The sequence below is a fragment of the Hippoglossus hippoglossus genome, chromosome 9 (assembly GCF_009819705.1).
Source record: "Hippoglossus hippoglossus isolate fHipHip1 chromosome 9, fHipHip1.pri, whole genome shotgun sequence".
NCBI classification, from domain to species: Eukaryota; Metazoa; Chordata; class Actinopteri; order Pleuronectiformes; family Pleuronectidae; genus Hippoglossus; species Hippoglossus hippoglossus.
In genome coordinates, this window is record NC_047159.1 from 5700625 (window position 1) to 5725846 (window position 25222).

The 25222-nt window shown below is 41.4% G+C and overlaps 4 protein-coding genes and 3 long non-coding RNA genes across 7 annotated transcripts; 1 reads left to right on the forward strand and 6 right to left on the reverse strand.

Annotated features, from left to right (window-relative positions):
• Window positions 1–307: 307 nt before the first annotated feature.
• Window positions 308–2473, reverse strand: LOC117768285. The gene is made up of 2 exons (XR_004615034.1): window positions 2383–2473; window positions 308–558 (listed from the first exon to the last, which is right to left on the reverse strand). It is a non-coding gene; the product is annotated as an uncharacterized LOC117768285 (long non-coding RNA).
• A 3701-nt stretch (window positions 2474–6174) lies between these two features.
• LOC117768284 (zinc finger protein 239-like) lies at window positions 6175–7110 on the reverse strand (the record flags this gene model as incomplete). Its single annotated transcript, XM_034596517.1, has 2 exons — window positions 6175–6927; window positions 7084–7110. Coding segments are annotated over 2 exons (585 nt in total), but the record flags the coding sequence as incomplete, so codon positions are not given.
• Window positions 7111–7609: 499 nt separating this feature from the next.
• LOC117767650 lies at window positions 7610–8782 on the reverse strand. The gene is made up of 4 exons (XM_034595449.1): window positions 8413–8782; window positions 8180–8308; window positions 7759–8048; window positions 7610–7669 (listed from the first exon to the last, which is right to left on the reverse strand). Exons 1-4 carry the CDS (start codon window positions 8588–8590, stop codon window positions 7610–7612), a joined length of 657 nt encoding a protein of 218 aa, XP_034451340.1. The 5' UTR covers window positions 8591–8782.
• Window positions 8783–9517: 735 nt separating this feature from the next.
• On the forward strand, window positions 9518–9973 carry LOC117768288. The gene is made up of 2 exons (XR_004615037.1): window positions 9518–9718; window positions 9795–9973. It is a non-coding gene; the product is annotated as an uncharacterized LOC117768288 (long non-coding RNA).
• A 19-nt stretch (window positions 9974–9992) lies between these two features.
• Window positions 9993–19488, reverse strand: LOC117767651 (zinc finger and SCAN domain-containing protein 2-like). The gene is made up of 5 exons (XM_034595451.1): window positions 18988–19488; window positions 18755–18883; window positions 11162–11671; window positions 10799–10909; window positions 9993–10126 (listed from the first exon to the last, which is right to left on the reverse strand). Exons 1-5 carry the CDS (start codon window positions 19163–19165, stop codon window positions 9993–9995), a joined length of 1062 nt encoding a protein of 353 aa, XP_034451342.1. The 5' UTR covers window positions 19166–19488.
• Window positions 10043–15258, reverse strand: LOC117768281 (zinc finger protein 135-like). Its single transcript, XM_034596513.1, has 4 exons — window positions 14896–15258; window positions 14663–14791; window positions 12694–14531; window positions 10043–10053 (listed from the first exon to the last, which is right to left on the reverse strand). Exons 1-3 carry the CDS (start codon window positions 15071–15073, stop codon window positions 13669–13671), a joined length of 1170 nt encoding a protein of 389 aa, XP_034452404.1. The 5' UTR covers window positions 15074–15258; the 3' UTR covers window positions 10043–10053; window positions 12694–13668.
• A 2974-nt stretch (window positions 19489–22462) lies between the features above and the next one.
• LOC117768286 lies at window positions 22463–24666 on the reverse strand. Its single transcript, XR_004615035.1, has 3 exons — window positions 23485–24666; window positions 22863–22877; window positions 22463–22473 (listed from the first exon to the last, which is right to left on the reverse strand). It is a non-coding gene; the product is annotated as an uncharacterized LOC117768286 (long non-coding RNA).
• Between the last annotated feature and the right edge of the window lie 556 nt (window positions 24667–25222).

Consider the following 25222-nt stretch of genomic DNA (forward strand, 5'->3'; position numbering starts at 1 on the left):
CTAATATCCAGCTCGGTCTGATTGATTTGAAGTGGATATTTAACTTCCGGTCTCCTTTGTTGATATCATTCTAAAACAAAGTATTCTTCAGTGTTTCCATGTATCGTACTTGTTTCCATTCAATCCAGCAGCACCAAGTTACACACACTTATAAATGCTAGTCCTCTAAATGTGTAAGATGTTTTTCATCGAGATCTCCTGACCACATCTTTTCACCCAGTTTCATGATGATGTCCAAGAGTTTTTTTTGCTAATTTACAGACAAACAGATTAAAAGTGTGACAGACATAAAATACAATCATCATAATTCAGGAAACTTTAATAAACTGCAAATGCACTGAAGTATTGAATACACGTAGTACAAAAGAATAACCATTTACAATGAGTCATTTAGGACTGTGTACACATTAACAAGAGATTTTCTTGTTTGTAATAGAAAGAGAAAAGAAAAAGGGAAGTCATCTGATAATCTGCACCACATACAGTGTTCGCATAAATCTCTGTACCACAAATATGTCCGATTTTTACATCATGATCCAGTCTTTCCTGACACATTGACTTGTCTTAGACCTGCTCTTATTTATGCTGCTATAGGTCTAGAATGTCGGGGGACACATGACACACGGAGCTTCTCTTTCCAGCTTCTCTTTCCTCTTCTCACTCCTTATCACATCAAAGAAATTAATATCTCATCAATACATGTTACTGACTTGACTTCTACCCCGGAGTCCCTTTGCCTTATCGTCCACAGATCCACGACCGCGGCCGCAGCCACATCGTGGATTATGATCTGTGGATCGCGTATCAGAGATTGTAATGGTGGATCCAGTATGGCGGATTGTGTATCGTGCTGGCTGATCGTGATAATAATGGCGGATCCTGTATCGTGTTGGCATCTGATAATGGTGGTGGACCACGACCGAGGTGGCAGCTGATGGTGGATCCTAATGGCGACAGTGGACAATGACTGTGGACTATAGTGGCATCCGATCTTGATGGTGGATCATGATCGTGGTGGCTGCTGACCATGGACTATTATTGCAGCAGGACTGCTTGATATATAGTATTTCTCCTCAGATACTCGACCATTACTGACAATAATCCATCAATCCATTGACCTTCAGTCTTGCTTCAAAATGTTTAGTCTTATCAATGCTGATAAAACCCTTATCTTGATGATGTTCTCCTTTACACTTGACATCTATTGCACTTCTGTCCATCCTGGGACAGGGATCCCTCACATGTGGCTCTCTGAGGTTTCTACTTTCTTTTTATCCTGTTAAAGGGTTTTTTAGTAGTTTTTCCTTACTATTCGTGAGGGTGAAGGGCAGAGGATGTCACACCTTGTTAAAGCCCTATGAGACAAATTGTGATTTGTGAATATGGGCTATACAAATAAAATTTGATTGATTGATTGATTGATTTCCAGTGTCGTTTTCGCTACCTGTTGTTTCACTAATGAATGAATAAATAACTAAGAAACAAATTCTTTGAAAACGCATGAGCAAATCTTATCCCTCTCGTGTGGCCATGGTGTGGCTTCTCAACTGGATGTATTCTCCTGTGGACTTTGTATAAACTGGCAAGACAGAAATCTTTCCAACATTTTACAAAAATTTCAGTTTTGCTATGTGTGAGTACTCAAATGTTTTGTTAAAAGTGATTTGCTAACAAATCTTTCCCCACAAGTTGTACAGGGATACGACTCCTCACCTTTATGGCTTCTCATGTGGACTGTCAACCTTCATCCATGTGTAAAACTTTTCCCACAAGTTTAGCAAGAAAAAGGTCTCTCGCCAGTGTGCGTTCTCTGGTGTATCTTCAGGACATTTCTAGTTGTAAAACTTTTCCCACACGTTTGTGGATTGGAGTGTGGCTCAAAACAGATTGAGGACTAAAACATTAAATTATCCTTGTAACTCCGGCATCTATTAGAGATATAAAAACAGTCCTGTACTAAAGAAAGTGGAAAGAATTCCTGTATCTGCACCAAAGTGTAATCAGTTCTTTTCTGGCCGAAGCCACATCTTTTCACCCAGTTTCATGGTGATGTCCAGGAGTTTTTTGCAAATTTACAGACAAACACAGATTAAATGTGTGACAGACATAAAATACATCATGATTCAAGAAACTTTAATAAACTGCACATGCACTGAAGTATTGAATGCATGTAGTACAAAAGAATAACCATTTACAGTGACAGTCATTTAGGACTGTGTACACATTAACAAGAGATTTTATTCTTTTGTAATACACAGAGAAAAGAAAAAGGGAAGTCATCTGATAATCTGCACCACATACTGTGTTCTTATAAATCTCTGTACCACAAATATGTCAGATTTTTACATCTTGATCCACAGTCTTTCCTGACACATTGACAACCATCTCTCAACATTCAGTGATAATAAAATATCCTGGATCTGCCACTTTAACCCAATCAATTTCTCTCACCCCCGTCCCCTTCCTGCACCATTTGGTATAAATTGCTGATAAATGAATAAACAAAGAGACATGGGTGAAAACATCACTTCCTTTGCAGATGTAAATATCAATGACAGTCACATGAAGAACAGAAACGTGGGTACTTCAGCAAATGTTGTTGACCATGTACTGCATCAAAGATATTGTGATGTCTCGTCAATGGGATATCTTCCACATTCAGTTACAGAGATGCAGCTAATGCAAATGTAGACAATCTCTCTTGTGTAGATCTAAGTGATGAACCTGGCTGTAGTTCAATGCTTTGTGAAGTTATTGAAGTCTGCTCCTCATCAGTGGTGATGGAACTTCATAAAGCATTGAACTACAGCTAGGTTCATCACTTTTTTGGTCTCCTGGAAACATTTCCAGTGTCGTTTTCGCTAACTGTTGTATCACTAATTAATGAATCAATAACTAAGTAACAACTTCTTTGACAACGCTTGAGCAAATATTATCCCTCTCGTGTTGCCATGGTGTGGCTTCTCAACTGGATGTATTCTCCTGTGGACTTTGTATAAACTGGCAAATCAGACATTTCCAACATTTTACAAAAATATCAGTTTTGCTATGTGTGGGTACTCAAATGTTTTGTTAGAAGTGATTTGTTAACAAATCTTTCCCCACAAGTTGTACATGGATACGACTCCTCACCTTTATGGCTTCTCATGTGGACTTTCAACCTACATCCACGTGTATAACTTTTCCCACAAGTTTTGCAAGAAAAAGGTTTCTCGCCCGTGTGAGTTCTCTCGTGGTCCTGCAGGTAATTTACACGCGTAAAACTTTTCCCACAAGTTTTGCAAGAAAAAGGTTTCTCGCCCGTGTGCGTTCTCTCGTGGATCTGTAGGGTATATACACGCCTAAATCTTTTCCCACAAGTTTTGCAAGAAAAAGGTCTCAAGCTCGTGTGCGTTCTCTCGTGGACCTGAAGGTAACTTCTAAGACTAAAACTTTTCCTACAAGTTTTGCAAGAAAAAGGTTTCTCGCCCGTGTGCGTTCTCTCGTGTCTCTGCAGGGTATTTCTCATACTAAAACTTTTCCCACAAGTTTTGCAAGAAAAAGGTTTCTCGCCTGTGTGCGTTCTCTCGTGTATCTTCAGTGTTTTTCTATTTGTATAACTTTTCCCACAAGTTTTGCAAGAAAAAGGTTTCTCGCCTGTGTGCATTCTCTCGTGTATCTTCAGTGTTTGTCTAGTTGAAAAACTTTTCTCACAAGTTTTGCAAGAAAAAGGTTTCCCGCCCGTGTGTGTTCTCTCGTGGACCTGCAGGTTATTTACACGCGTAAAACATTTCCCACAAGTTCTGCAAGAAAAAGGTTTGTTGCCCGTGTGTGTTGCCTCGTGGATCTTCAAATTTGTGCTAGTTTTGAAACTTTTTGCACACATTTCACAAGAATGCTGTTTCTCCCCTGTGTGGACTCTCAAATGTCTTTTTAACAGTGACTTCCACTTAAAGACTTTTCCACAAGTGTCACACTGGAAATTCTTTTTACTCTTGCAGATGTTCAGCACAATCTTTGACATGGTAGTGCTACATGCAAGGTTACTGGGACTTGTGCTCCCTTTTGCTCTTGTGATGACATTATGTCCCTTTTCTGATGCCTGCTCAGCATTACTAACTGATGTTGAGTTTCCATGCTGGCCTCCTTTAAGATCTTGGCTCTGAGCTGAGCTGTGGGAGAGGAGCTGGTGGTCACTTGGTTCTGGTTCACTGTGGTCACTTTCCTTGAAAGTAGGATTCAACAAAAGGTTATCTTGATCCTCCTGCTTCAGTACAAGCTGCTCTACTTCCAAACCGATGCAGTGCTCCTCCTCCTCTTTAATATGTGGAGGTTCTGGCTCCTCTTGGTCCAGACTGGGGTTCCTCTCAAGGCTCCAGAGCTGCTGGTCAGATGGAAACTCTTCCTCATTCAGAAAGTGTTGCTCTGGGAGCTCTAGAGGAGACAATAGACAGAAGTAGGTAACTGATAGATTACTGATAGTTAATGTGGAGGTTAAGGTTAATGTGCAATTTGGTGCAGATCCAAGCAAAAATCCAGATCGAGTGAATTTAAAGTGGTTTCAAAAGGAGACAGACCGATGCAGTGCTCCTCCTGTTGCTCCTTAATCTGTGGAGGTTCTGGCTCCTCTTGGTCTGGACTGGGGTTCCTCTCCAGCAGGTCAGCAGGAAACTCCTCCTTGATACAGACATGTCGCTGTGGGAGCTCTGGAGGAGACAATGGACAGAAGTCATGATAAAAGAGCCCATGTGTTTAGACTAACAGGGATTATAAGTGTGGTGTATAGTTTGCTAACTAAGGTGATACAGACCTATTCTCTGCAGCTTTACTACAGGTTTCAAAGTTACATCCAGCAGTCTGCGCTGACGACCGATCTCATCCTCGTACTTTGCGACAGTCGCTTCAAAACATCCTAATATGTCTTCAGCAGCAGTTTGTAACCTCTCGTTGATAAACTGTCTTAAACTCTGGATTGTAGACATTTCCATTCAAACGCTTTAGCCAACTAACTTCTCTGAGAACGCAGCGAAGACCGAATACGGAAGATGGCGACTTGCTTTACTTCTGCCGACAATTGTTAGAAACGCAACAAAACCACGTGTGTAGCAGAAGACTTGATCCGAAAGCATTTAGCCGAGTAGCATCATGTTCTGTTGAATGTTAGCATAGCAGGCTAACAAGTTATTCTTCTTCTCCATATAATGAAGGTTGGTAAACAGCTTCCGGGTGCATTACTGCCACCTTCTGGATTGGAGTGGCTCGAAGCAGATTCAAGAATAAAACATTAAATCCTCCTTGTAACTCCGGCATCTATTAGAGATATAAAAACAGTCCTGTACTAAAGAAAGTGTTAAGAATTCCTGTATCTGCACCAAAGTGTAATCAGTTCTTTTCTGACCCATGCCACATCTTTTCACCCAGTTTCATGGTGATGTCCAGATTAAATGTGTGAGACATAAAATACAATCAGCATAATTCAAGAAACTTTAATAAAATGCAAATGCAGTGACGTATTAAATATACGTAGTACGAAAGAATAACTATTTACAGTGAGAGTCATTTAGGACTGTGTACAGAGATTGTATTGTTTTGTAATAAAAAGAGAATAGAAAAAGGGAAGTCATCTGATAATCTGCACCACATACTGTGTTCTTATAAATCTCTGTACCACAAATATGTCAGATTTTTACATCTTGATCCACAGTGTTTCCTGAAACATTGACAACAATCTCTCAACATCCAGTGATAATAAAATATCCTGGATCTGCCACTTTAACCCAATCAATTTCTCTCACCCCCGTCCCCTTCCTGCACCATTTGGTATAAATGGCTGACAAATGAATAAACAAAGAGACATGGGTGAAAACATCACTTCCTTTGCAGATGTAAATATCAATGAGTCACATGAAGAACAGAAACGTGGGTACTTCAGCAAATGCTGTTGACCATGTACTGCATCAAAGATATTGTGATGTCTCCTCAATGGGATATTTTCCACATTCAGTTGCAGAGATGCAGCTAATGCAAATGTAGACAATCTCTCTTGTGCAGATCTAAGTGATGAACCTGGCTGTAGTTCAATGCTTTGTGAAGTTATTGAAGTCTGCTCCTCATCAGTGGTGATGGAACTTCATAAAGCATTGAACTACAATTAGGTTAATCACTTTTTTGGTCCCCTGGAAACATTTCCAGTGTCGCTTTCGCTAACTGTTGTATCACTAATTAATGAATAAATAACTAAGTAACAACTTCTTTGACAACGCTTGAGCAAATCTTATCCCTCTCGTGTTGCCATGGTGTGGCTTCTCAACTGGATGTATTCTCCTGTGGACTTTGTATAAACTGGCAAGTCAGTTATCTTTCCAACATTTTACCAAAATATCAGTTTTGCTATGTGTGGGTACTCAAATGTTTTGTTAGAAGGGATTTGCTAACAAATCTTTCCCCACAACTTGTACAGGGATACGGCTCCTCACCTTTATGGTTTCTCAGGTGGACTTTCAAACTACATCCACGTGTAAAACCTTTCCCACTAGTTTTGCAAGAATAAGGTTTCTCACCCGTGTGCATTCTCTCATGTATCTTCAAGATATTTGCAGTTGTAAAACTTTTCCCACACGTTTTGCAAGAAAAAGGTTTCTCGCCCGTGTGTGTTCTCTCGTGGACCTGCAGACTCATTCTAGTTGTAAAACTTCTCTCACAAGTTTTGCAAGAAAAAGGTTTCTCGCCCGTGTGCGTTCTCTCGTGAACGTGCATGTTACTTCTGTTATTAAAACTTCTCCCACAAGTTTTGCAAGAAAAAGGTTTCTCGCCCGTGTGCGTTCTCTCGTGGTCCTGCAGGTAATTTACACGCGTAAAACTTCTCCCACAAGTTTTGCAAGAAAAAGGTTTCTCGCCCGTGTGCGTTCTCTCATGAACGTGCAGGTTACTTCTGTGATTAAAACTTCTCTCACAAGTTTTGCAAGAAAAAGGTTTCTCGCCCGTGTGCGTTCTCTCGTGGTCCTGCAGGTTATATACACGCATAAAACTTCTCCCACAAGTTTTGCAAGAAAAAGGTCTCAAGCCCGTGTGCGTTCTCTCGTGTCTCTGCAGGGTATTTCTCGCACTAAAACTTTTCCCACAAGTTTTGCAAGAAAAAGGTTTCTCGCCCGTGTGCGTTCTCTCGTGGACCTGCAGGGTATTTAAAAGGGTAAAACTTTTCCCACAAGTTTGGCAAGAAAAAGGTTTCTCGCCAGTGTGCGTTCTCTCGTGGACCTGCAGGGTATTTCTCAGCCTAAAACTTTTCCCACAAGTTTTGCAAGAAAAAGGTCTCTCGCCCGTGTGAGTTCTCTCGTGGATCTTCAGGTAATTTCTAGTTGTAAAACTTTTCCCACAAGTTTTACAAGAAAAAGGTTTCTCGCCCGTGTGAGTTCTCTCGTGGATCTTCAAATTTGTGCTACTTGTGAAACTTTTTTCACACATTTCGCAAGAATGCAGTTTCTCCCCTGTGTGGACTCTCAAATGTGTTTTTAGTTCTGACTTGTAACAAAACCTTTTTCCACAGGTTTTGCAAAGATATGGTTTCTCACCTGTGTGCAACTTCAGATGTCTATTTAATTGTGACTTCCACTTAAAGACTTTTCCACAAGTGTCACACTGGAAAACCTTTTTGCTCTTGCAGATATTCGGCACAATCTTTGACATGGTAGTGCTACATGCAAGGTTACTGGGACTTGTGCTTTCTTTTGCTCTTGTGATGACATGATGTCCCTTTTCTGATGCCTGCTCTGCATTTTTAACTGATTTAGAGTTTCCATGCTGGCCTCCTTCGAGATCTTGGCTCTGAGCTGAGCTGTGGTGGAGGAGCTGGTGGTCACTTTCCTTGAAAGTAGGATTCAACAAAAGGTTATCTTGATCCTCCTGCTTCAGTACAAGCTGCTCTACTTCCAGACTGGTGCAGAGCTCCTCCTCCTCTTTAATCTGTGGAGGTTCTGGCTCCTCTTGTTCCAGACTGGGGTTCCTCTCAAGGCTCCAGAGCTGCTGGTCAGCAGGAAACTCTTCCTTATTAAGAAAGTGTTGCTCTGGGAGCTCTAGAGGAGACAATAGACAGAAGTAGGTAACTGATAGATTACTGATAGTTATGAGTGTGTGCAATTTGCTGCAGATCCAAACAAAAATCCAGATCGAGTGAATTTAAATGTGGTTTCAAAAGGAGACAGACCGCTGCAGTGCTCCTCCTGTTGCTCCTTAATCTGTGGAGGTTCTGGCTCCTCTCGGTCTGGACTGGGGTTCCTCTCCAGCAGGTCAGCAGGAAACTCCTCCTTGATACAGACATGTCGCTGTGGGAGCTCTGGAGGAGACAATGGACAGAAGTAATGATAAAAGAGCCCATGTGTTTAGACTAACAGGGATTATAAGTGTGGTGTATAGTTTGCTAACTAAGGTGATACAGACCTATTCTCTGCAGCTTTACTACAGGTTTCAAAGTTACATCCAGCAGTCTGCGCTGACGACCGATCTCATCCTCGTACTTTGCGACAGTCGCTTCAAAACATCCTAATATGTCTTCAGCAGCAGTTTGTAACCTCTCGTTGATAAACTGTCTTAAACTCTGGATTGTAGACATTTCCATTCAAACAATTTAGCCAACTAACTTCTCTGAGAACGCAGCGAAGACCGAATACGGAAGATGGCGACTTGCTTCACTTCTGCCGACAATTGTTAGAAACGCAACAAAACCACGTGTGTAGCAGAAGACTTGATCCGAAAGCATTTAGCCGAGTAGCATCATGTTCTGTTGAATGTTAGCATAGCAGGCTAACAAGTTATTCTTCTTCTCCATATAATGAAGGTTGGTAAACAGCTTCCGGGTGCATTACTGCCACCTTCTGGATTGGAGTGGCTCGAAGCAGATTCAAGAATAAAACATTAAATCCTCCTTGTAACTCCGGCATCTATTAGAGATATAAAAACAGTCCTGTACTAAAGAAAGTGTTAAGAATTCCTGTATCTGCACCAAAGTGTAATCAGTTCTTTTGTGACCCATGCCACATCTTTTCACCCAGTTTCATGGTGATGTCCAGATTAAATGTGTGAGACATAAAATACAATCAGCATAATTCAAGAAACTTTAATAAAATGCAAATGCAGTGACGTATTAAATATACGTAGTACGAAAGAATAACTATTTACAGTGAGAGTCATTTAGGACTGTGTACAGAGATTGTATTGTTTTGTAATAAAAAGAGAATAGAAAAAGGGAAGTCATCTGATAATCTGCACCACATACTGTGTTCTTATAAATCTCTGTACCACAAATATGTCAGATTTTTACATCTTGATCCACAGTGTTTCCTGAAACATTGACAACAATCTCTCAACATCCAGTGATAATAAAATATCCTGGATCTGCCACTTTAACCCAATCAATTTCTCTCACCCCCGTCCCCTTCCTGCACCATTTGGTATAAATGGCTGACAAATGAATAAACAAAGAGATATGGGTGAAAACATCACTTCCTTTGCAGATGTAAATATCAATGAGTCACATAAAGAACAGAAACGTGGGTACTTCAGCAAATGCTGTTGACCATGTACTGCATCAAAGATATTGTGATGTCTCCTCAATGGGATATTTTCCACATTCAGTTGCAGAGATGCAGCTAATGCAAATGTAGACAATCTCTCTTGTGCAGATCTAAGTGATGAACCTGGCTGTAGTTCAATGCTTTGTGAAGTTATTGAAGTCTGCTCCTCATCAGTGGTGATGGAACTTCATAAAGCATTGAACTACAATTAGGTTCATCACTTTTTTGGTCCCCTGGAAACATTTCCAGTGTCGCTTTCGCTAACTGTTGTATCACTAATTAATGAATAAATAACTAAGTAACAACTTCTTTGACAACGCTTGAGCAAATCTTATCCCTCTCGTGTTGCCATGGTGTGGCTTCTCAACTGGATGTATTCTCCTGTGGACTTTGTATAAACTGGCAAGTCAGTTATCTTTCCAACATTTTACCAAAATATCAGTTTTGCTATGTGTGGGTACTCAAATGTTTTGTTAGAAGGGATTTGCTAACAAATCTTTCCCCACAACTTGTACAGGGATACGGCTCCTCACCTTTATGGTTTCTCAGGTGGACTTTCAAACTACATCCACGTGTAAAACCTTTCCCACTAGTTTTGCAAGAATAAGGTTTCTCACCCGTGTGCATTCTCTCATGTATCTTCAAGATATTTGCAGTTGTAAAACTTTTCCCACACGTTTTGCAAGAAAAAGGTTTCTCGCCCGTGTGTGTTCTCTCGTGGACCTGCAGACTCATTCTAGTTGTAAAACTTCTCTCACAAGTTTTGCAAGAAAAAGGTTTCTCGCCCGTGTGCGTTCTCTCGTGAACGTGCATGTTACTTCTGTTATTAAAACTTCTCCCACAAGTTTTGCAAGAAAAAGGTTTCTCGCCCGTGTGCGTTCTCTCGTGGTCCTGCAGGTAATTTACACGCGTAAAACTTCTCCCACAAGTTTTGCAAGAAAAAGGTTTCTCGCCCGTGTGCGTTCTCTCATGAACGTGCAGGTTACTTCTGTGATTAAAACTTCTCTCACAAGTTTTGCAAGAAAAAGGTTTCTCGCCCGTGTGCGTTCTCTCGTGGTCCTGCAGGTTATATACACGCGTAAAACTTCTCCCACAAGTTTTGCAAGAAAAAGGTCTCAAGCCCGTGTGCGTTCTCTCGTGTCTCAGCAGGGTATTTCTCGCACTAAAACTTTTCCCACAAGTTTTGCAAGAAAAAGGTTTCTCGCCCGTGTGCGTTCTCTCGTGGACCTGCAGGGTATTTAAAAGGGTAAAACTTTTCCCACAAGTTTGGCAAGAAAAAGGTTTCTCGCCAGTGTGCGTTCTCTGGTGGACCTGCAGGGTATTTCTCAGCCTAAAACTTTTCCCACAAGTTTTGCAAGAAAAAGGTCTCTCGCCCGTGTGAGTTCTCTCGTGGATCTTCAGGTAATTTCTAGTTGTAAAACTTTTCCCACAAGTTTTACAAGAAAAAGGTTTCTCGCCCGTGTGAGTTCTCTCGTGGATCTTCAAATTTGTGCTACTTGTGAAACTTTTTTCACACATTTCGCAAGAATGCAGTTTCTCCCCTGTGTGGACTCTCAAATGTGTTTTTAGTTCTGACTTGTAACAAAACCTTTTTCCACAGGTTTTGCAAAGATATGGTTTCTCACCTGTGTGCAACTTCAGATGTCTATTTAATTGTGACTTCCACTTAAAGACTTTTCCACAAGTGTCACACTGGAAAACCTTTTTACTCTTGCAGATATTCGGCACAATCTTTGACATGGTAGTGCTACATGCAAGGTTACTGGGACTTGTGCTTTCTTTTGCTCTTGTGATGACATGATATCCCTTTTCTGATGCCTGCTCTGCATTTTTAACTGATTTAGAGTTTCCATGCTGGCCTCCTTCGAGATCTTGGCTCTGAGCTGAGCTGTGGTGGAGGAGCTGGTGGTCACTTTCCTTGAAAGTAGGATTCAACAAAAGGTTATCTTGATCCTCCTGCTTCAGTACAAGCTGCTCTACTTCCAGACTGGTGCAGAGCTCCTCCTCCTCTTTAATCTGTGGAGGTTCTGGCTCCTCTTGTTCCAGACTGGGGTTCCTCTCAAGGCTCCAGAGCTGCTGGTCAGCAGGAAACTCTTCCTTATTAAGAAAGTGTTGCTCTGGGAGCTCTAGAGGAGACAATAGACAGAAGTAGGTAACTGATAGATTACTGATAGTTATGAGTGTGTGCAATTTGCTGCAGATCCAAACAAAAATCCAGATCGAGTGAATTTAAATGTGGTTTCAAAAGGAGACAGACCGCTGCAGTGCTCCTCCTGTTGCTCCTTAATCTGTGGAGGTTCTGGCTCCTCTTGGTCTGGACTGGGGTTCCTCTCCAGCAGGTCAGCAGGAAACTCCTCCTTGATACAGACATGTCGCTGTGGGAGCTCTGGAGGAGACAATGGACAGAAGTCATGATAAAAGAGCCCATGTGTTTAGACTAACAGGGATTATAAGTGTGGTGTATAGTTTGCTAACTAAGGTGATACAGACCTATTCTCTGCAGCTTTACTACAGGTTTCAAAGTTACATCCAGCAGTCTGCGCTGACGACCGATCTCATCCTCGTAGTTTGCGACAGTCGCTTCAAAACATCCTAATATGTCTTCAGCAGCAGTTTGTAACCTCTCGTTGATAAACTGTCTTAAACTCTGGATTGTAGACATTTCCATCAAAACGCTTTAGCCAACTAACTTCTCCGAGAACGCAGCGAAGACGAATACGGAAGATGGCGACTTGCTTTACTTCTGCAGACAATTGTTATAAACGCAACAAAACCACGTGTGTAGCAGAAGACTTGATCCGAAAGCATTTAGCCGAGTAGCATCATGTTCTGTTGGATGTTAGCATAGCAGGCTAACAACAGTACTTCTTCTTCTTCTTCTCCTTATAATGAAGGTTGGCAAACAGCTTCCGGGTGCATTACTGCCACCTTCTGGATTGGAGTGTGGCTCGAAGCAGATTCAAGAATAAAACATTAAATTCTCCTTGTAACTCCGGCATCTATTAGAGATATAAAAACAGTCCTGTACTAAAGAAAGTGGAAAGAATTCCTGTATCTGCACCAAAGTGTAATCAGTTCTTTTCTGACCCATGCCACATCTTTTCACCCAGTTTCATGGTGATGTGCAGGAGTTTTTTTGGTAATTTACAGACAAACACAGATTCAACGTGTGACAGACATAAAATACAATCAGCATAATTCAAAAAACTTTAATAAACTGCAAATGCACTGAAGTATTGAATACACGAAGTACAAAAGAATAACCATTTACAGTGAGAGTCATTTAGGACTGTGTACACATTAAATAGAGATTTTATTCTTTTGAAATAAATAGAGAAAAGAAAAAGGTAAGTCATCTGATAATCTGCACCACATTCTGTGTTCTTATAAATCTCTGTACCACAAAAATGTCAGATTTTTACATCTTGATCCACAGTGTTTCCTGACACATTGACAACCATCTCTCATCATTCAGTGATAATAAAATATCCTGGATCTGACACTTTAACCCAATCAATTTCTCTCACCCCCGTCCCCTTCCTGCACCATTTGGTATAAATGGCTGACAAATGAATAAACAAAGAGATATGGGTGAAAACATCACTTCCTTTGCAGATGTAAATATCAATGACAGTCACATCAAGTACAGAAACGTGGCTACTTCAGCAAATGTTGTTGACCATGTACTGCATCAAAGATATTGTGATGTCTCCTCAATGGGATATTTTCCACATTCAGTTACAGAGATGCAGCTAATGCAAATGTAAACAATCTCTCTTGTGCAGATCTAAGTGATGAACCTGGCTGTAGTTCAATGCTTTGTGAAGTTATTGAAGTCTGCTCCTCATCAGTGGTGATGGAACTTCATAAAGCATTGAACGACAACTAGGTTCATCACTTTTTTGGTCCCCTGGAAACATTTCCAGTGTCGTTTTCGCTAACTGTTGTATCACTAATTAATGAATAAATAACTAAGTAACAACTTTTTTGACAACGCTTGAGCAAATCTTATCCCTCTCGTGTGGCCATGGTGTGGCTTCTCAACTGGATGTATTCTCCTGTGGACTTTTATAAATTGGCAAGTCAGACATGTTTCCAACATTTTATAAAAATATCAGTTTTGCTATGTGTGGGTACTCAAATGTTTGGTTAGAAGTGATTTGCTCACAAATCTTTCCCCACAAGTTGTAGAGGGATACGGCTCCTCACCTTTATGGCTTCTCATGTGGACTTTCAACTTACATCCACGTGTATAACATTTCCCACAAGTTTTGCAAGAAAAAGGTTTCTCGTCCGTGTGTGTTCTCTCGTGTCTCTTCAGGGTATTTCTCGCACTAAAACTTATCCCACAAGTTTTGCAAGAAAAAGGTTTCTCGCCCGTGTGTGATAATGTGTGGATCTTCAAACTTGTGCTAGTTGTGAAACGTTTTGCACACATTTCGCAAGAATGCGGTTTTTCCCCTGTGTGGACTCTCAGATGTCTTTTTAACATTGACTTCCACTCAAAGACTTTTCCACAAGTGTCACACTTGAAAACCTTTTTACTCTTGCAGATATTCGGCACAATCTTTGACATGGTAGTGCTACATGCAAGGTTACTGGGACTTGTGCTTTCTTTTGCTACTGTGATGACATGATATCCCTTTTCTGATGCCTGCTCTGCATTACTAACTGATTTAGAGTTTCCATGCTGGCCTCCTTTGAGATCTTGGCTCTGAGCTGAGCTGTGGGAGAGGAGCTGGTGGTCACTTGGTTCTGGTTCACTGTGGTCACTTTCCTTGCAAGTAGTATTCAACAAAAGATTATCTTGATCCTCCTGCTTCAGTACAAGCTGCTCTACTTCCAGACTGGTGCAGATCTCCTCCTCCTCTTTAATCTGTGGAGGTTCTGGCTCCTCTTGGTCCACAATGGGGTTCGTCTCAAGGCTCCAGAGCTGCTGGTCAGCAGGAAACTCTTCCTCTTTAAGAAAGTGTTGCTCTGGGAGCTCTAGAGGAGACAATAGACAGAAGTAGGTAACTGAAAGATTACTGATAGTTATGAGTGTGTGCAATTTGCTGCAGATCCAAACAAAAATCCAGATCGAGTTAATTTAAATGTGGTTTCAAAAGGGGACAGACCGATGCAGTGCTCCTCCTGTTGCTCCTTAATCTGTGGAGGTTCTGGCTCCTCTTGGTCTGGACTGGGGTTCCTCTCCAGCAGGTCAGCAGGAAACTCCTCCTTGATACAGACATGTTGCTGTGGGAGCTCTGGAGAAGACAATGGACAGAAGTCATGATAAAAGAGCCCATGTGTTTAGACTAACAGGGATTATAAGTGTGGTGTATAGTTTGCTAACTAAGGTGATACAGACCTATTCTCTGCAGCTTTACTACAGGTTTCAAAGTTACATCCAGCAGTCTGCGCTGACGACCGATCTCATCCTCGTACTTTGCGACAGTCGCTTCAAAACATCCTAATATGTCTTCAGCAGCAGTTTGTAACCTCCCGTTGATAAACTGTCTTAAACTCTGGATTGTAGACATTTCCATCCAAACGCTTTAGCCAACTAACTTCTCCGAGAACGCAGCGAAGACCGAATACGGAAGATGGCGACTTGCTTCACTTCTGCCGACAATTGTTAGAAACGCAACAAAACCACGTGTGTAGTAGAAGACTTGATCCTAAAGCATTTAGCTGAGTAGCATCATGTTCTGTTGGATGTTAGCATAGCAGGCTAACAACAGTACTTCTTCTTCTCCTGTTAATGAATGTTGGCAAACAGCTTCCGGGCACATTACTGCCACCTTCTGGATTGGAGTGTGGCTCGAAGCAGATTCAAGAATAAAACATTAAATTCTCCTTGTAACTCCGGCATCTATTAGAGATATAAAAACAGTCCTGTACTAAAGAAAGTGGAAAGAATTCCTGTATCTGCACCAAAGTGTAATCAGTTCTTTTCTGACCCATGCCACATCTTTTCACCCAGTTTCATGGTGATGTCCAGATTAAATGTGTGAGACATAAAATACAATCAGGATAATTCAAGAAACTTTAATAAAATGCAAATGCAGTGACGTATTGAATATACAAAGTACAAAAGAACAACCATTTACAGTAACAGTCATTTAGGACTGTGTACACATTAACAAGAGATTTTATTGTTTTGTAATAAACAGAGAAAAGAAAAAGGGAAGTCATCTGATAATCTACCAACATACTGTGTTCTTATAAATCTCTGTACCACAAATATGTCAGATTTTTACATCTTGATCCACAGTCTTTCCTGAAACATTGACAACCATCTCTCAACATACAGTGATAATAAAATATCCTGGATCTGACACTTTAACCCAATCAATTTCTCTCACCCCCGTCCCCTTCCTGCACCATTTGGTATAAATGGCTGATAAATGAATAAACAAAGAGACATGGGTGAAAACATCACTTCCTTTGCAGATGTAAATATCAATGAGTCACATGAAGAACAGAAACGTGGGTACTTCAGCAAATGTTGTTGACCATGTACTGCATCAAAGATATTGTGATGTCTCCTCAATGGGATATTTTCCACATCCAGTTACAGAGATGCAGCTAATGCAAATGTAGACAATCTCTCTTGTGCAGATCTAAGTGATGAACCTGGCTGTAGTTCAATGCTTTGTGAAGTTATTGAAGTCTGCTCCTCATCAGTGGTGATGGAACTTCATAAAGCATTGAACTACAACTAGGTTCATCACTTTTTTGGTCTCCTGGAAACATTTCCAGTGTCGTTTTCGCTAACTGTTGTATCACTAATTAATGAATAAATAACTAAGTAACAACTTCTTTGACAACGCTTGAGCAAATCGTATCCCTCTCGTGTGGCCATCGTGTGGCTTCTCAACTGGATGTATTCTCCTGTGGACTTTGTATAAACTGGCAAGTTAGAGATGTTTCCAACATTTTACAAAAATATCAGTTTTGCTATGTGTGGGTACTCAAATGTTTTGTTAGAAGGGATTGGCTAACAAATCTTTCCCCACAAGTTGTACAGGGATACGACTCCTCACCTTTACGGCTTCTCAGGTGGACTTTCAAACTACATCCACGTGTAAAACTTTTCCCACTAGTTTTGCAAGAAAAAGGTCTCTCGCCCGTGTGCGTTCTCTCGTGGACCAGCAGGATTCTTCTTGTTGTAAAACTTTTCCCACAAGTTTTGCAAGAAAAAGGTCTCTCGCCAGTGTGCGTTCTCTCGTGGATCTGTAGGGTATATACATTCCTAAATCTTTTCCCACAAGTTTTGCAGGAAAAAGGTCTCTTGCCAGTGTGCGTTCTCTCGTGGACCTGAAGGTAACTTCTAAGACTAAAACTTTTCCCACAAGTTTTGCAAGAAAAAGGTTTCTCGCCCGTGTGTGTTATCTCGTGGACCTGAAGGGTCTTTACACGCGTAAAACTTTCCCCACAAGTTGTACAAGAAAAAGGTCTCTCGCCCGTGTGCATTCTCTCGTGTATCTTCAGGTAACTTCTAGTTGTAAAACTTCTCCCACAAGTTTTACAAGAAAAAGGTCTCTCGCCCGTGTGCGTTCTCTCGTGTCTCTTCAAGATTTTTTTAGTTGATAAACTTTTCCCACAAGTTTTGCAAGAAAAAGGTGTCTCGCCCGTGTGCGTTCTCTCATGTATCTTCAAGATATTTGCAGTTGTAAAACTTTTCCCACACGTTTTGCAAGAAAAAGGTTTCTCGCCCGTGTGTGTTCTCTCGTGGACCTGCAGACTCATTCTAGTTGTAAAACTTCTCTCACAAGTTTTGCAAGAAAAAGGTTTCTCGCCCGTGTGCGTTCTCTCGTGAACGTGCATGTTACTTCTGTTATTAAAACTTCTCCCACAAGTTTTGCAAGAAAAAGGTTTCTCGCCCGTGTGCGTTCTCTCGTGGTCCTGCAGGTAATTTACACGCGTAAAACTTCTCCCACAAGTTTTGCAAGAAAAAGGTTTCTCGCCCGTGTGCGTTCTCTCGTGAACGTGCAGGTTACTTCTGTTATTAAAACTTCTCTCACAAGTTTTGCAAGAAAAAGGTTTCTCGCCCGTGTGCGTTCTCTCGTGGTCCTGCAGGTAATATACACGCGTAAAACTTCTCCCACAAGTTTTGCAAGAAAAAGGTCTCTCGCCCGTGTGTGTTCTCTCGTGTATCTTCAAGCTATTTCTAATTGAAAAACTTTTCCCACAAGTTTTGCAAGAAAAAGGTCTCTCACCCGTGTGTGTTCTCTCGTGTATCTTCAAGATATTTCTAGTTGTAAAACTTTTCCCACACGTTTTGCAAGAAAAAGGTTTCTCGCCCGTGTGTGTTCTCTCGTGGACCTGCAGACTCCTTCTAGTTGTAAAACTTCTCTCACAGGTTTTGCAAGAAAAAGGTTTCTCGCCCGTGTGCGTTCTCTCGTGGACCTGCAGATTCATTCTAGTTGTGAAACTTTTTTCACACATTTCGCAAGAATGCTGTTTCTCCCCTGTGTGGACACTCAAATGTCTTTTTAGTGCTGACTTGTAACAAAATCTTTTTCCACAGGTTTTGCAAAGATATGGTTTCTCACCTGTGTGTACCTTCAGATGTCCATTTAATCGTGACTTCCACTTAAAGACTTTTCCACAAGTGTCACACTGGAAAACCTTTTTACTCTTGCAGATATTCGGCACAATCTTTGACATGGTAGTGCTACATGCAAGGTTACTGGGACTTGTGCTTTCTTTTGCTCTTGTGATGACATGATGTCCCTTTTCTGATGCCTGCTCTGCATTACTAACTGATGTTGAGTTTCCATGCTGGCCTCCTTCGAGATCTTGGCTCTGAGCTGAGCTGTGGGAGAGGAGCTGGTGGTCACTTGGTTCTGGTTCACTGTGGTCACTTTCCTTGAAAGTAGGCTTCAACAAAAGGTTATCTTGATCCTCCTGCTTCAGTACAAGCTGCTCTACTTCCAGACTGGTGCAGATCTCCTCCTCCTCTTTAATCTGTGGAGGTTCTGGCTCCTCTTGGTCCAGACTGGGGTTCGTCTCAAGGCTCCAGAGCTGCTGGTCAGCAGGAAACTCTTCCTCATTCAGAAAATGTTGCTCTGGGAGCTCTAGAGGAGACAATAGACAGAATTAGGTAACTGATAGATTACTGAAAGTTAATGTGGAGGTTAAGGTTAATGTGCAATTTGGTGCAGATCCAAGCAAAAATCCAGATCGAGTGAATTTAAATGTGGTTTCAAAAGGAGACAGACCGATGCAGTGCTCCTCCTGTTGCTCCTTAATCTGTGGAGGTTCTGGCTCCTCTTGGTCTGGACTGGGGTTCCTCTCCAGCAGGTCAGCAGGAAACTCCTCCTTGATACAGACATGTCGCTGTGGGAGCTCTGGAGGAGACAATGGACAGAAGTCATGATAAAAGAGCCCATGTGTTTAGACTAACAGGGATTATAAGTGTGGTGTATAGTTTGCTAACTAAGGTGATACAGACCTATTCTCTGCAGCTTTACTACAGGTTTCAAAGTTACATCCAGCAGTCTGCGCTGACGACCGATCTCATCCTCGTACTTTGCGACAGTCGCTTCAAAACATCCTAATATGTCTTCAGCAGCAGTTTGTAACCTCTCGTTGATAAACTGTCTTAAACTCTGGATTGTAGACATTTCCATCAAAACGCTTTAGCCAACTAACTTCTCTGAGAACGCAGCGAAGACGAATACGGAAGATGGCGACTTGCTTTACTTCTGCCGACAATTGTTATAAACGAAACAAAACCACGTGTGTAGCAGAAGACTTGATCCGAAAGCATTTAGCCGAGTAGCATCATGTTCTGTTGGATGTTAGCATAGCAGGCTAACAACAGTACTTGTTCTTCTCCTTATAATGAAGGTTGGCAAACAGCTTCCGGGTGCATTACTGCCACCTTCTGGATTGGAGTGTGGCTCAAAACAGATTCAAGAATAAAACATTAAATTCTCCTTGTAACTCCGGCATCTATTAGAGATATAAAAACAGTCCTGTACTAAAGAAAGTGTTAAGAATTCCTGTTTCTGCACCAAAGTGTAATCAGTACTTTTCTGACCCATGCCACATCTTTTCACCCAGTTTCATGGTGATGTGCAGGAGTTTGAGCATATTTTTGCTAACTAACAGACAAACACAGATTCAACGTTTGACAGACGTAAAATACAATCAGCATAATTCAAGAAACTTTAATAAACTGCACATGCACTGAAGTATTGAATGCACGTAGTACAAAATAATAAATATTTACAGTGAGAGTCATTTAGGACTGTGTACACATTAACAAGAGATTTTCTTCTTTTGAAATAAAAGAGAATAGAAAAAGAGAAGTCATCTGATAATCTACCAACATTCTGTGTTCTTATAAATCTCTGTACCACAAATATGTCAGATTTTTACATCATGATCCACAGTCTTTCCTGACACATTGACAACCATCTCTCAACATTCAGTGATAATAAAATATCCTGGATCTGCCACTTTAACCCAATCAATTTCTCTCACCCCCGTCCCATTCCTGCACCATTTGGTATAAATGGCTGACAAATGAATAAACAAAGAGACATGGGTGAAAACATCACTTCCTTTGCAGATGTAAATATCAATGACAGTCACATCAAGAACAGAAACGTGGGTACTTCAGCAAATGTTGTTGACCATGTACTGCATCAAAGATATTGTGATGTCTGCTCAATGGGATATTTTCCACATTCAATTACAGAGATGCAGCTAATGCAAATGTAAACAATCTCTCTTTTGTATATCTAAGTGATGAACCTGGCTGTAGTTCAATGCTTTGTGAAGTTATTGAAGTCTGCTCCTCATCAGTGGTGATGGATCTTCAAATACAGTGCATCCGGAAAGTATTCACAGCGCTTCACTTTTTCCACATTTTGTTATGTTACAGCCTTATTCCAAAATGGATTAAATTCAGTTTTTTCCTCAAAATTCTACACACAATACCCCATAATGACAAAGTGAAAAAAGTTTGTTTAAAATGTTTGCAAATTTATAAAAAATAAAGAACGGAAAAATAACATGTACATAAGTATTCACAGCCTTTGCTCAATATTGTTTGTTGAAGCACCTTTGGCAGCATTACAGCCTCAAGTCTTTTTGAGTATGATGCTACAAGCTTGGCACACCTATTTTTGGGAAGTTTCGCCCATTCTTCTTTGCAGGACCTCTCAAGCTCCATCAGGTTGGATGGGGAGCGTCAGTGCACAGCCATTTTCAGATCTCTCCAGAGATGTTCAATCGGGTTCAAGTCTGGGCTCTGGCTAGGCCACTCAAGGACATTCACAGAGTTGTCCCGAAGCCACTCCTTTGTTATCTTGGCTGTGTGCTTAGGGTCGTTGTCCTGTTGGAAGATGAACCTTTGCCCCAGTCTGAGATCCAGAGCGCTCTGGAGCAGGTTTTCATCAAGGATGTCTCTGTACATTGCTGCATTCATCTTTCCCTCGATCCTGACTAGTCTCCCAGTTCCTGCCGCTGAAAAACATCCCCACAGCATGATGCTGCCACCACCATGCTTCACTGTAGGGATGGTATTGGCCAGGTGATGAGCGGTGCCTGGTTTCCTCCAGACATGACGCTTGGCATTCAGGCCAAAGAGTTCAATCTTTGTTTCATCAGACCAGAGAATTTTGTTTCTCATGGTCTGAGAGTCCTTCAGGTGCCTTTTGGCAAACTCCAGGCGGGCTGTCATGTGCCTTTTACTGAGGAATGGCTTCCGTCTGGCCACTCTACCATACAGGCCTGATTGGTGGAGTGCTGCAGAGATGGTTGTCCTTCTGGAAGGTTCTCCTCTCTTCACAGTGCAATGCTGGAGCTCTGTCAGAGTGACCATCAGGTTCTTGGTCACCTCCCTGACTAAGGCCCTTCTCCCCCGATCGCTCAGTTTGGCCGGGCGGCCAGCTCTAGGAAGAGTCCTGGTGGTTCCAAACTTCTTCCATTGACGGATGATGGAGGCCACTGTGCTCATTGGGACCTTCAATGCTGCAGAAATTTTTCTGTACCCTTCACCAGATCTGTGCCTCGATACAATCCTGTCTTGGAGGTCTACAGACAATTCCTTGGACTTCATGGCTTGGTTGTGCTCTGACATGCACTGTCAACTGTGGGACCTTATATAGACAGGTGTGTGTCTTTCCAAATCATGTCCATTTATCTGAATTTACCACAGGTGGACTCCAATCACATTGTAGAAACATCTCAAGGATGATCAGTGGATACAGAATGCACCTGAGCTCAATTTTGAGTGACATGGCAAAGGCTGTGAATACTTATGTACATGTGATTTTGTCGTTTTTTATTTTTAATTAATTTGCAAAAATTTCAAAAAATCTTTTTTCACGTTATCATTATGGGGTATTGTGTGAAGAAGTTTGAGGAAAAAAATTAATTTAATCCATTTTGGAATAAGGCTGTAACATAACAAAATGTGGAAAAAGTGAAGCGCTGTGAATACTTTCCGGATGTGCTAGTTGCGAAACATTTTGCACACATTTCGCAAGAATGCGTTTTTTCCCCTGTGTGGACTCTCAGATGTCTTTTTAACAGTGACCTCCACTTAAAGACTTTTCCACAAGTGTCACACTGGAAAACCTTTTTACTCTTGCAGATATTCGGCTCTAGAGGAGACAATAGACAGAAGTAGGTAACTGATAGATTACTGATAGTTATGAGTGTGTGCAATTTGGTGCTGACTTGTATCAAAGATATTGTGATGTCTCCTCAATGGGATATTTTCCACATTCAGTTGCAGAGATGCAGCTAATGCAAATGTAGACAATCTCTCTTGTGTAGATGTAAGTGAGGAACCTGGCTGTAGTTCAATGCTTTGTGAAGTTATTGAAGTCTGCTCCTCATCAGTGGTGATGGAACTTCATAAAGCATTGAACTACAACTAGGTTCATCACTTGTTTGGTCCCCTGGAAACATTTCTCTGCAGCTTGTCCAAAATGCTGCAGCACGTGTCTTGACAAGAACCAAGAAAAGAGACCACATTTCTCCTGTATTAGCTTCGCTACACTGGCTTCCGGTTAAATCTGGAATAGAATTTTAAATTATCCTCCTCACCTTCAAGACCCTTAATAATATGTCACCATTATACCTCAAAGAGCTGATAGTACCTTATCAACCCACTAGAGCACTGCGCTCCCTAAAGTCTCTAAAAGTAGAGTAGGAGCCAGAGCTTTCAGCTATCAAGCTCCTCTCCTATGGAATCATCTCCCACTTTCAGTTCGGGAGGCAGATACCATATGTACGTTTAAGAGTAGGCTTAAAACCTTCCTCTACGATAAAGCTTATAGTTAGAGCCGGTCCAGGCTTGTCTTAGACCTGCTTTTATTTATGCTGCTATAGGTCTAGAATGTTGGGGGACACGACACACGGAGCTTCTCTTTCCAGCTTCTCTTTCCTCTTCTCACTCCTTATCACATCAAAGAAATTAATATTTCATCAATACATGTTACTGACTTGACTTCTACCCCGGAGTCCCTTTGCCTTATCGTCCGCAGATCCAGGGCCGTGGCTGCGGCCACATCGTGGATTATGATCTGTGGATCGCGTATCAGAGATTGTAATGGTGGATCCAGTATGGCGGATTGTGTATCGTGCTGGCTGATCGTGATAATAATGGCGGATCCTGTATCGTGTTGGCATCTGATAATGGTGGTGGACCACGACCGAGGTGGCAGCTGATGGTGGATCCTAATGGCGACAGTGGACAATGATTGTGGACTATAGTGGCATCCGATCTTGATGGTGGATCATGATCGTGGTGGCTGCTGACCATAGACTATTATTGCAGCAGGACTGCTTGATATATAGTATTTCTCCTCAGATACTCGACCATTACTGACAATAATCCATCAATCCATTGACCTTCAGTCTTGCTTCAAAATGTTTAGTCTTATCAATGCTGCTAAAACCCTTATCTTGATGATGTTCTCCTTTACACTTGACATACAGTGGATATAAAAAGTCTACACACCCCTGTTAAAATGCAAGGTTTTTGTGATGTAAAAAAATTAGACAAAGATAAATCATGTCCGAACTTTTTCCACCTTTAATGTGACCAATAACGTGAACAATTCAATTGAAAAACAAATTGAAATCTTTTAGGGGGAAAAATAAAAAATAAAAAACTTACAATAACCTGGTTGCATAAATATGCACACCCTTAAACTAATACTTTGTTGACACACCTTTTGATTTTATTACAGCGCTCAGTTTTTTTGGGTAGGAGTCTATTAGCATGGCACATCTTGACTTGGCAATATTTGCCCACTCTTCTTTGCAAAAGCGCTCCAAATCTGTCAGATTGCGAGGGCATCTCCTGTGCACAGCCCTCTTCAGATCACCCCACAGATGTTCGATTGGATTCAGGTCTGGGCTCTGGCTGGGCCATTCTAAAACTTTAATCTTCTGCTGGTGAAGCCATGCTTTTGTTTATTTGGATGTATGCTTTGGGTCGTTGTCATGCTGAAAGGTGAAATTCCTCTTCATCTTCAGCTTTCTAACGGAGGCCTGAAGGTTTTGTGCCAAAATTGACTGGTATTTTGAACTGTTCGTAATTCCCTCCACCTTGACTAAGGCCCCGGTTCCAGCTGAAGAAAAACAGCCCCAAAGCATGATGCTGCCAACACCATGCTTGACTGTGGGTATGGTGTTCATTGGGTGATGTGCAGTGTTGTTTTTGCGCCAAACATACCTTTTGGAATTATGGCCAAAAAGTTCAACCTTGGTTTCATCAGACCATAACACATTTTCCCACATGCTTTTTGGAGACTTCGTGTATGTTTTTGCAAAATTTTGCCGGGCTTGGATATTTTTCTTCTTAAGTAAAGGCTTCCGTCTTGCCACCCTACCCCATAGCCCAAACACATGAAGAATACGGGAGATGTTGTTACATGTAGTACACAGCCAGTACTTGCCAGAAATTCCTGCAGCTCCTTTAATGTTGCTGTAGGCCTCTTAGAAGCCTCCCTGACCAGTTTTCTTCTCGTCTTTTCATCAATTTTGGAGGGACGTCCAGTTCTTGGTAATGTCACTGTTGTGCCATATTTTCTCCACTTGATGATGATAGTCTTCACTGTGTTCCATGGTATATCTAACGCCTTGGAAATTCTTTTGTACCCTTCTCCTGACTGATACCTTTCAACAATGAGATCCCTCTGATGCTTTGGAAGCTCTCTGCGGACCATGGCTTTTGCTGTAAGATGCAACTAAGAAAATGTCATGAAAATCCTACTAGAACAGCTGAACCTTATTTGGGATTAATCAGTCACTTTAAATGATGGCAGGTCTGTACTGACTATTATTTAACATGAGTTTGAATGTGATTGGTTAATTCTGAACACAGCCACATCCCCATTTATAAGAGGGTGTGCACACTTATGCAACCACATTATTTTATTTTTTATTTTCCCCCCTAAAAGATTTCAGTTTGTTTTTCAATTGAATTGTTCACGTTATTGGTCACATTAAAGGTGGAAAAAGTTCGGACATGATTTATCTTTGTATCATTTTTTTACATCACAAAAAACTTGCATTTTAACAGGGGTGTGTAGACTTTTAATATCCACTGTATATTGCACTTCTGTCCGTCCAGGGACAGGGATCCCTCACATGTGGCTCTCTGAGGTTTCTACGTTCTTTTAACCTTGTTAAAAGGGTTTTTTAGGAGTTTTTCCTTA